Source organism: Sphaeroforma arctica, assembly GCF_001186125.1.
Source record: "Sphaeroforma arctica JP610 unplaced genomic scaffold supercont1.201, whole genome shotgun sequence".
In the NCBI taxonomy this organism is placed as follows: domain Eukaryota; class Ichthyosporea; order Ichthyophonida; genus Sphaeroforma; species Sphaeroforma arctica.
The window spans coordinates 1037-12921 of record NW_014040357.1 but is presented as its reverse complement, the minus strand read 5'-3'; the positions used below and the strand labels follow the sequence as shown (position 1 = coordinate 12921).

The 11885-nt window shown below is 39.6% G+C and overlaps 3 protein-coding genes across 3 annotated transcripts; 2 read left to right on the top strand and 1 right to left on the bottom strand.

Annotated features, from left to right (window-relative positions):
• The first annotated feature begins 34 nt into the window (after positions 1 to 34).
• On the top strand, positions 35 to 1741 carry SARC_03785 (hypothetical protein). The gene is made up of 3 exons (XM_014302391.1): positions 35 to 198; positions 534 to 756; positions 1297 to 1741. Exons 1-3 carry the CDS (start codon positions 82 to 84, stop codon positions 1452 to 1454), a joined length of 498 nt encoding a protein of 165 aa, XP_014157866.1. The 5' UTR covers positions 35 to 81; the 3' UTR covers positions 1455 to 1741.
• A 1423-nt stretch (positions 1742 to 3164) lies between these two features.
• SARC_03784 (hypothetical protein) lies at positions 3165 to 3851 on the top strand. The gene has a single exon (XM_014302390.1). The coding sequence runs from the start codon at positions 3291 to 3293 to the stop codon at positions 3501 to 3503; it is 213 nt and encodes a 70-aa protein (XP_014157865.1). The 5' UTR covers positions 3165 to 3290; the 3' UTR covers positions 3504 to 3851.
• A 5925-nt stretch (positions 3852 to 9776) lies between these two features.
• SARC_03783 (hypothetical protein) lies at positions 9777 to 11553 on the bottom strand (the record flags this gene model as incomplete). The annotated part of the gene is made up of 5 exons (XM_014302389.1): positions 9777 to 10121; positions 10403 to 10501; positions 10781 to 10853; positions 10977 to 11086; positions 11290 to 11553. The coding sequence occupies 5 exons, from the start codon at positions 11551 to 11553 to the stop codon at positions 9888 to 9890; spliced, it is 780 nt and encodes a 259-aa protein (XP_014157864.1). The 3' UTR covers positions 9777 to 9887.
• Between the last annotated feature and the right edge of the window lie 332 nt (positions 11554 to 11885).

The following is an 11885-nucleotide window of genomic DNA, read 5'->3' as shown; positions in this document are numbered from 1 at the left end:
CGCGTGTTCACGTATATAGCTCTGCCTTGTCTTCAGATTGGCACCAATGACGTGAAAGACTGTGCTGCTGGTGTTGATAAGATGCTGGCAGAATTCCCAGACATTGATCGTGAGGCTATAGTGTACTGCGGAGGTAGCCATGGAGGGTTCTTAGGGGCACACTTGATTGCCAAGTATCCGGACGTCTACAAGGCTGCGGTATGTATGTGCGTATGATGTATCGTGTCACACTGGAGATACAAACTGCTTAAAGTTCGAGTGTACGATCCCGTACCTTTCGCAATCTTTGGATGTATTGTATATATATACATGAGGAATATCGAGCCGGTGTACATATCTGTTGTTCTAAGAGAGCTTGTTGGGGGATGGGTGAATATGTATGCGCATACATACAGATACCTGTTAGAAGCATAGTATCTCGCGGAGCTCTTTTTTCGACTACTGAGTATCTGGAAGCTCTTTATATATATATATATATACATACAATTTTGTATTGTTACTAATCTAAACGCGTATCTCTACTCTCTGAACAGGTGCTGCGAAATCCAGTGACCAATCTGGTCGAAGAGGTCTCCACAGCCGACATTCCCGATTGGGTGTATGCTGAAGCCGGGCTTCCCTACAGAAGCACTTTAAGAAAGGAAGACCTAGACAAGTTATACGCATTATCGCCGATATCAAATGATTTAAGCAAGATTAAAACCCCGACACTGTTGTTGTTGGGCGCTAAAGACCGACGGGTACCTCCTTCGCAAGGTGGGTTTAAATTCGGATATGTCCTCTTGAAGTCTCTGTTATATTTTGGAACAGATTCGAGAGTATTGCGAAGTATTTTAAGAGAGATTTACAAATACTTGTACGAGTCGTGTGTGTGTGGATGTGACGTGACTGGGTTGACGCCGCTGCGAGAGCTTAGAATTAGTTCTACGCTTTCGTCGCGGTATAATCGCTGGGTACCTATGTATTTGGGTGGAATCGCGCGACTAAAGTAGTGAACTTGAGGTGCTCTCGAATATTACACATGATTCAAAACCAAGGGGATTTGTTTTCTCCTGTCTCCTCCTAGCTATCATTGAACATGAATGGAGGGTATGTGATGTATGTTGCTATCTTTCCGCTTAATTTTATGTCGTCCAGCTATGTATTCTTGTGCTGCAGAATGATCAAATTTCTATTTGGAATGAGCGTAAGCGATATATGTTGCACTCTTTCTCCATTTTCTAGTTTAAGGTATTTTATTTACAGTATAATGGATTGATTGATATAAATGTTTCTCCGATACCTATCACCGCGCAGGCTTACAGTTCTATCGAGGCCTTCAGGCTGCGGGGGTCAAGTCGAAGGTGTACTGGTTCCCAACACAGTCACATCCCATTGATGATCCCGGGTGCAACGCAGACTGCTGGATTAACTCTGCGTTATGGTACCACGATGCGCTGAAAAATACTTATTAGGCAATAGTACTACAGACAGAAGCAAATAAAGGTCTTTGTGCATCTGATAGTATGTATGTATACGAGGACAAGAATAGTTAGGATTGGTTTTTTATTATTATACTAAAGTTCGAACTCATTATCTGACGCTTGTGCTAGAGAATTCGCGTAGCTGATTGAATACAGATACTGAATGTAGCCGTGAATGGATACCCGAATGAGGATTCAACATAATATGACTCAGCTATAGCTATGCGCTACATAGTGGACTGGGACTAGACCGGCTACTGTTCGTGAGTATTTCGAGAAGTATACAGCATCTTTTCTTAACATCGAAGCTTATAGATGTGTACATATGTATCTTGCAAGATATTTCATTACGGATTGGGTATAAAAAAAAAGTCGAATTAGCACGCAATGGACCATTGTGGTTCTACTTTTTTAGTGCGAGCCTGCGCGCGAGGTCAAAAACTTTATGCTCTTGACTGAGGAAAAGAACTTGTGGTGACTTCTCTGGGAGACAGCGATGATAGTTGGCACTTGACACCGCCAGCGCCAACCCGCCCTGCTACTGGTCTGAAGTCTGAAGGAGAGAATTTAATTTTTTTGAAATTTGAATCATAGCATTCTTCTTCTACAGAGAAAAGGAGTGAAGGACACAAACAAGCTCTTCTAAATCCACAATTCCACACTAGAGTGACTAGTCACTACCTTAATCCGAGCACTGGTTGTGAACAGAGAGAGAGAGAAGAATATATAATATAGTGCTACATTTGCTATACCATTCTCTTTTCTTTAGAGTACCTTTTTCAAAAAAGATCGGATTTCCAGGGAGGTTGTTCGACTACCTGGGTTTGGGATGAGCACTGGTAATTTGGTATATTTACAAATTAAATAGCAAGTGACCGAGTTTGGCGTGTGATGAGGTTTATGGATCGATGTCTTCCAATAAACTGGAAAGTTGAAACCTCAGTTCGTTATTAATACTCATTTGTATTTTTGTTATTATTAATAATAAAGTAAAATAATACAGCATTAGAACGTTTATTATACATCAATGTACAGCCTCTACTGTCTAATACAGGCAGTATGGATTTTTTTTTTAAAACAGTTTTATTTTTTATTTTTTAACCATCGATTTCAAATCTGGGGGTAAGTGAATGACTACTTGGTACATGTACTGAGCAGATATCAGATTTTTTTTACGTTGAAAAACATAGACTTCTGAAAATAGAACAGAAGGCTATGTGAGAAAATGGAAATTAAATGCTTTTTATGTTTTTTTTAAAAACTGGCAACTGCATACTGCATAGGTACAAAGTTGACGTTAGATCTGCTCAGTTTTATGCGCTGTTGCTTCGTTTTTCTGTATAGCCAAAACCAGATGTGTGTGTGATTGGAATCGATAAGAGGCTGTTCTGACCAATAGAATTTCTTTACTTTACCACCGTCACGCGTGTGGTGTATATAAGCTTTTTCCATTGGTCTACATAATGTCGTAAAATATCTGGATTTAAAATAAGCATCAATGTCGCGATGAGCACTCCGGTCTTCAGGCTCAGTCTCAAGCCCTCATCCTAAGTCCAGCACGCGAGAAGCGCTCCAACAGTCCAAGTCCCCAAGACTCCCAACACTCAAGCCTGAAACTGTGGCCCACGCGAGCATTACGATTTCAGTATAATTTATTTTTTCCCTGATATCATATGTACGACTTAAAAGACGAAAGTGTAAGAATAAATTACGAATGACGATGAACTGGTTAGGACTAGAGATATCCTTCGCAATACATATAAAAGCCCAGCTAGTTGGGATCGGAAACTTCATTCCATTCCTCATAAATCAACAAAATCAATAACCATGTCCGCCTCTTCAGCCCCTATCCGTATGATGCATACGACCAAAGCGCTCAGAGCCTCTAAGCCTGCGATGGTATCGGCGTCTGCTTTCCTGGAGTCCTCATTCGCCAAGTCTCGAGCGACTATGGCGAACACCAGAACGCCTTTGCAGCAGACTATGCGCAAAGCAGACCACGAGTCGTCTATCTACTTGATGAGTTCATTTCAGCGATAGCGACGGGCCTTTTCCGACATACCGTTTTCGAAATATCTGATCGATGTGTACAACTGTCCCCACGGAAACCTACCGAGTGCTGACTCGTGAAGAAAAGTTCATGCGAACAGCAACGAAGAATTATATGGACCTGATGATGAAGGATTGCAATGTATTTGCTCTTGATTAGTCCGACCACGAATTATTAGAATAGAAAAGAAAGTACAGTATTAAACTTCAAAAATCAAATATAAATCAAATACACTCTGAAAGACGTAGTGTACTATAAACGTGAAAATAGTTTACGTCTCGCATACCCGACGGCGACGAATTATATGATATAGCATTGTATAGCTCTCCGGATAAGTTGACATTGACATTGCATAGCAAGTAGTGAGATATCGTACCCGCCTAGTGCTATCACACTAAACAATCCAAGAGGAAGAAATTGATTTAAAAAAAAGTATGATAAGAACTTCGGAATGGCCCTATGCATACTAGTTTCTCACAGAATACTACACAGCCATTGTAAGGCGATTTTCTAATTGTAACATATTGCACTGAACATCCGTCGTGTATCCACTTCCAGGAATTGAATTTAAACCCGCACGTATTAGGAGGAAATTGTTCACTAAATAACTAAATAGTGTAGGCACATAAGGCAGCGACAGAGCAAGTAGTAAATCGAGTTTCAATTCTGCACCAATTGATGATCCTCAAGACGATGAAGGATATATTGTGTATTCTTCTGTTATATGCGAGTATCTTGCACAGTTCCTTTCACCGCTGAAGTTTGTGTATAATGTTCGCCATTGCGTTGTCAAAAGCGCGTGGAAGTGGTAAAGCGGAGTATTTTGATCCACGTCACAAGATCCCTCCTAATATTATAAATTGTGTGCACGTATACTTCGAAACAAGCGGTTGTATTTATCGTAAGTATTCAATCAAAAATATTGAAGACATGCTATAGAATTTTATTGCAGTCAGCAACACGTATATCAGAAAATTACATCGTCTTTAGTGTATATCTCAACCAAAGTATAGGCCACAGGTCAAAGTCGACGATGAAACTTGCGTCTATACATTATTCAACCTCAATCATCTTCACCGACCCTAATCGTATTGCGCTGTATTGTCAAGATGCTGTATTGTCAAGATTGGAAGAAGACTCCCTCGAAGGTGATGATTGGGACAATTGGACTGTGGTCAGTGGACATCCATAGGCTATGAGACCATAAGGTCTACGAGGTCATGAGGGCCATGAGGGCTATGGCCCTTGAGGACAATGCTTTGTTCTACTGTACAGTTACTACAGTATTAGTAAAACCACGGCCCTCTGGATTTGGGTTCGTAGAGAGAAACTTTGATTTCCGCTCGAGACCCTATCCAGAGGGCCGTGGTAAAACTCATGTAAAACCAGATAAAAATTACATAAAACATTTAATAATAATAAAAAGAAGTATATAAAAAAGTGAGTCAATGACGAAGTCCGTGGTGGTGCTCGACTGCTCGTTGCCTGTCGGCCTACCAACGACCAGATAGATCTTTGGCTCTTTGCTCAGTTTCATTTTATATATTTTTTATTTTCAAAAACAAATGTAATGAAACATAGCCCTCTAAAATTCAAATTGATACGAAAGCTATGACTCCTATGAGTGAAAGGAGTATTCATTTTTATATTAGAAACAAAATGTATTGTGCATATCAGAAAAGATGTGAAAACAAAAACCAGTTGCAAAGTGCAAACCTGCAATGCTTTTTGGTTTTTACTTTTAGGGACTCTGTCTATACGACACCCGTCATTATAAAATTATTAACGCCCGAGCCCGAGCCCAAAACCGTATCCAGTCCATTCGCAAAGGTAGGTTCGATATTTGTGGGCCCAAGCAAGGCGACCTTGACCCCCAAGTACCGAACTATTAAGCGTGTACACTAAAGTATCTCTACCGATACAACAGCCGAGTATCAGTTTTCGGTAAATAATCTACATCTATCACCTGAAATCGAATACAACGCTTCAGATTACTAGAGAGAGAGCCAATGTTCTGTTAACCCTGTGAGTGTGATTTCGTGGATCCATACTTCTGAATATTATAAAAATATATCGATTCACAGCCTTCTAAACTATTCAAGAAGTAAAGAAGGCAAGGTAAAATATGATCGTTTGGTTTGCACAATCGCACTGTAGTTCAACAATGTTGAAATTTTTGTCCCGTTCTGTTGTGAATTTCAGGTCCAAGGGATTTTGTCCTGTTCTGTGATTTCATTTACCGCATTTTTATTTAGAACATTCTATGATTTCAGTCAAACCTTTATATGTCCAGTTCCCGGGATTGGCAAATATTTGGGCATGTATAGAGGTACGGCAAGTCTGGGTCAGTTTCATACCATCAGGTTCGGGGTCCAACATATGGCCCATGGGTCACACAAGGAGCTATCCTAGGCGCACTCATTACTGGCGCTCACCTTTGATAATACAGTCATGTTTATATGTTTTCTTCTTCTTACCAACAGTGAGCTTATCTATAATTATACTAGATACTCCATTCATACCAGACGATACATCCTGCTTAGGCGTAGACAGTGGTGTCGATCCGCCTGCTTCACTCGTTGTAGGTGCGTTTTGTGTCGATTTGTCTGGCTCTGTCTGTCTGTTATTAGTGACACCAGACTCCCACCTGTCATTCGGTGGCTGGCATTTATCTGTAGACAGGCAGTAACCGATTGAATTTGAGCCATACCCCTCGCCAAGATGCACGCCACAAAAGGCATGCATACCTCGATCGCAACCAGCACATTTGTGTACACCACCCACTGGGTGCGTCGCAGTGCATCCTTTCGCACAACAGCGTTCACCACTAGAAGTGTCTCCCATCAGGATATTAATAGTCGGACCTCCAAGAGCAGGCTGCAGGACCGGCCTAAAAAGACCTGACTCATATATGGGGTTGGCCTAAATAGAAACTGAACATATAAAGAGGTATTGGACATATAAAGAGGTGGACACCTTAAAGAGGTCGACATATAAAGAGGTTTGCCAACAGCATTTTTTTTTAGAACATAAATTCATAGGCTTCTATGTTCAAAATAAATTTCACTCAGTCCATATACATATAAATACTAGGGCTCGAGCGTTAATAATCTTATAGTGACGGGTGTCGTATAGACAAAGTCGTATAACACTGCCCATATGTGTGTGCTAAATAAAACACCGCTAACGTCAGTGGGGAACTAAAAGCTCTGAAAAAGAATAAGAGGGGGAAATGATAATTTATATTTTTGGGTTTTCGACTTTCGTACCCTTATTTGTTTCGCGAAAGCGCGCCCCATGGTTAAACTGCAACTTCAATTTTGGTTCACGTTTGAGTCCAGATTTCCAATTTCTTTTTGGCTGTTGTTCGGGGGGGGGGGGGTTCGGACTGTTCGTTTTCTTTTACGTTAATTTCTAATTTTGGGTTTTCGTACCCTTGTTTCTTTTGGGAAAGCGCGTCCCATGGTTTTAAAAGTGCAACTTCAATTTAGGTTCACGTTTCGGTTCAGATTTCCAATTTTTGTTGTTGTTGTTGTTGTTGAGGGGAGGCGAGGAAGCCCCCAATAACCGTATCTCTTCTACTGCTGGTATCACATCGTGTTTCTTGTATTGGGCCTTTCTATATTCATATACAGGGTCTCAAATGGGCATAAAAAGCTTCATTTAATTCCTTATTTGGAATAAATAAAGTTCTGAGGGACCTAATAGCTAAAGCTTTTAGTGATAAAACATGCCGCTATGTATGAACTATGATACTTATGTATTTAGCAATTTTACACGCCCCCCCGTCGGTCTGCCCTCTGCTGGCCTCTGGATTTGGGTCACTGCTTGCTAATGTAGTTATTTATATATATAAACAAATTACAACATTGATTTCTGCTCGAGACCTCAGACTCAGAGGCTCAGCCGGTACAGTGACTGTACACTCTAGTCACAACCACACTTTTTAATTCTTTAAAAAAAAACACAGTCACAAACAGAGATTTCGAGGTTGGATCTTGTACTCTAATATGAATAATGAGTATTTTCTCTTCAGTATTTACACCGCAAAATATTGGGTAGACCAATGGCCTCCATACAACAAAGAGCCATAGATACTTTCTTTATATTAAAAAACAAAATGTCTATTGTCTCGTAAATATTTATCTTTGTTTTAATAAAAACAAATACTACATATATGTATATATATTTTTCAAGAAGACTACTATGTACTCTCGCTCTTTTCTCTCTCTACTACTACTACTTACAGTCTAAATATATTGTACAGAGGGAGGAGGCTAATATTTTTTAATGATAGGGTTCAGTTCAAAAGTAGGGGGTTTTTCGTATATTGTTTTAAAAAACAAAACAAAAACAAGCAACAAAAAAGAAAACCGGCAAACCCCCAAGGGGCCCAATGTTTCAGGTCTCTTTTAATACTCTCTTGGTGAGTTGGGCCCAATCATAAAATCTAAAATGGTAAATATTCAGAAGCAATGAAGCAAGAAGATAGAAGAAATATTTGTTTAAAAAAAACAATCTAATGCTGAATTGCTGCTGATTTATATAAAATTGTTGACGTCTGCCTCTGTGATATGTCCTGGAATCTTGTACTGTACTCCTTCCCGATACCGTTTTTGATTAGGTTTCCAATATAAATTAATATCTCTATGCTCCTCATCCGATTGTTTTTTGCTCTTTGATAACATTTATTCATTTTATAATTTGTTATTTGTAGTTTTGTTCTTGATATGTATGATACTGATACTTGTAAAAAAAGGTTTTAGCGGTTGAATAAATCTAAACCCACTCATTTAAAAGTCAGTGAAGTCAGGCTCTCTGTCCTTCCATAAACCACAAACAATGACAAAAGCCGCAAGGTTTTTTGATACCAGCTCAGGTTCAATGATATATACTGTATCAGTGGACTGTGCAGAACTCAGAGTCGCACACGACGCACATACTTCTTACTCCCACCCTGTGTAGACTCTCTCTCTCTACTCTAGATCTAGAGTAGTAGTAATAGTTGCTTTTAGTTTTTGCACAACAACTAAATTTATAAAAATCAAAGTGTACTTCTCAAGTTCACTCTCAGACTCTCAGTGTAGAGTTGTATACTGTAGACTCTATTACAGTGTAAGTCAGAAATTGAACATCTCAATATCTCAAGTCCCTCTCAGACGGAGTCAGACCTCGCACAACAGCCCAATGGAGTTAAATATATATATATATGTATAATTTGTTTTAAAAGAGCTTATTTATGAAACCACACTATCTGGCCGGGGGCCGCGGTACATTTTACAAAATAAAGCATTTGTATTTTTTTTTAATGAACCAATAAAAGACTATATTTAAAAAGTAGGGCTACTGAGCGTCTGACACAATTTTTTTCTGCTATGACTATGTATTTACGAGTAAAAACGGTGCTTTCTTGTGGGGTTTTATTATTTAGTTTTACGTCTGTGGGAGCCTGCTGGGGCGGGGAGGCACTGGGAGCAGGGAGACAGATGAGCTTGTTGTGAGGACAGTCATGACTCAAAGAGTCAGGACACAGGATTGGTGATTCATGTGGGGTTCTCGACTTCTGTCTCTCCTCTGGGACTGATGGGTTGAAACTTGAGTAAACTAATTTATTCCTATGTACTAGGGCCAATTCCAAAACCCGGACCTCGGCTATCACTGTATTGTTAATATCAGATATGCTCTACTCAATGCCCTCTAGAGAGTAGGTTTCTGGTTTCAGTAACGCTTTTTCCAAATCAAAGAAAACACATTTATGTATTTGTATAAAATCTGACACGGTGCAGAGGTTTTAATGGGAACATATTCACTACTGTATGCTAAATTAAAATTGCATTTGATACATCACGCGCCGCGCTTTTATTAATTTTCGCTGATGTTGTTCCTACCCATCGTTTAGCAAAGTCTCAAGAAAGGTACGTACCAATCATCAGTATGTGAATTAGATACAATATATCTCCCGTATTCTTTAACGCTATATTTCTTAGGTGGATCAGTTGCGAGTTAATACCTTCTGTGAGGTTAACACATTGTACCTTTTTTGTAGTACGTGTTGCAACTGAGTGATTTGCATTTACAGCTGTGGGTGAAAATATAGTACTGTGGGTGAACACATGGTACTTTTCACTTTGTAGCATTTCCGTATCCATCCGTAGCATTACTCCTTGTTACCTACGTATATGAAGCAAACTATATACTGCCATTACCTTTCTAGGAACCAATAAAAGTAATAAATGTGCACGATTGTTGAATATGATACCATTGTATTCAGTTGATTATTTATATTTATATACTTTTGAAAGCCCTTCATCACCCATTAACTGAGAGGACATAAATATTCACATCGCGTTGCAAAACTTGTACCCTCTCGTGTGTTAAGCGAAGTAAATGCAATCATATCCCTCTGTAAGTTTCACATCGGCCATGTTTGTCTCGAAACCGCTATGGAGATTCAGCTTTACACAAGTAATCACTGGCCTCGGTATCACATCCGTACCACACACCAGCAGCTGTGTATAGTGGCGAATTGGTATAAATACTGCGGTTTTCGATGGTCGAAAACCGGGACCCTTTATCAAGGTGTCTTTAACATCCAAAAAGCAAGCGACCTGCGAAAAGTATTAAGGGATTTGGGTGGATGAGAAAGTGTGGTATCGAACGCTCGCACGAAGAAGAAGCTGAACTTAACTCATACTTTCGTTGGAAGCCAAGTCGAGGCCACTTTCAAAGACACGTAGCTCGAACTGTATTATATGTCGAATGTCTTGTTGTCTGTGATTTTATTTGGGCTTGGTTCCAATCTTGTCGATGCGGTTTGAATCTGATATAATTGATACTGTCTAAGAGTCGAAATGTGCTGATCAGTTTGCCATACACACAACACACTTACCTTTGTCTGGTTCCGCGGGTCTAGTGCGCGATAGAAGCGCTTGCCTTCTCTCCCAGCACTCCACACCGAGAACGAAGACAATCGGTTCAGCAGATGATGCTAAGACGCAATTAAAATCGCAAAAATGTGTTTAATAGGAATTCATAGTTCTTGACTTGCTTAACTGGGAATAGAATTGGGATGCACTGAGGAACTAAATCAGACGAAAGAACACATTGTGGAACACCGAATATAGTGCATTTGTACAAATAGGTAAACGATGCACTCTGTGTGATCAGATAAAAAGGCGAACACTGCTGAAACACCAACAACACCGACAAGAAGTATACTTTGAAACAGTCTTCACGGATACAAGCTCCGCCATTTGAATGGACATACCTCTATATGCTTTACTCGGAGATCGAATATGTCCTGCCATTTGACACTGTGACTTTGGGCTTGTGCATGATACCTTGAACCAGGAAATATGAGCTATGATGAGATGCGCTGACCCATGTATATGCCATAAATGAATCAGCCTGAAATCAAATAGAAGTTGTGGTGAAACCAGTTGGACGTGTGATCGCAGTTGTACCTATACATCACAAGCGGCTCGCACACTTTTGCCAATGCTCCGAAATTATCCAGATGCTTGTATAGAAATATCATATCCTCCGGTGTTCCTGGGCCACTTTCGTCAAAACTCTGTAGAAGATGAAGGTTTCATGGTCAAAGCTAGGATCTTTCGTACGATGAAAATCTTTGAAATCCAACATTAGACCATCATCCATTGCGAATCAATCCGTTTCAAGGTAAGCTTCAATTCTGTCAGATCCACTTCTATCGACAAGTACCACGAAAGGTGTATACAAATCAATGCCCAAAGAAAATTGTCCCACACCACGTACCCCCACGCTCTCGAAGGTGTCCCTGCTCATAAACCATGTGGGTTTGATAAGTGTACACTCCCTATATCTTTGTGTCAATAGCTGTCTCCCCTCCAACGCATTGATCCATTGTGTATATCGGGGCGTGGCGTTTTCATCTCCCCTAGTGACATTGCAGCCCACAATGACATGCTTAGACGCGCCCATTGCGCTACCTTTGATTGATTTTCTATGTACATCATGGTCGCTGACGATACCTCCTTCTGCCGTATATTTATCCTGCATGAGCGAGACATTTCAACAATTAGTAGCGTATATATATATATAATAAATTTATATATATATATATATGTATGTGTGTGTATGTGTGTATACGTATATATATATATTGTGAGTACTTTTTAAGTACAAAACAGACAAACACAAACTGGAATGTAAGGAACCTTTACTGAATACTAAAGTAATGTATTAGCTGCTCGAAACTGCGAATACTGATCACTTCATGATATCTGCTTAATATATATATATATATGCGTATATATATATATATATATATATATATATATATATATATATATATGTGTGTGTGTGTTATATATAGTAGTACGTAGTACTAC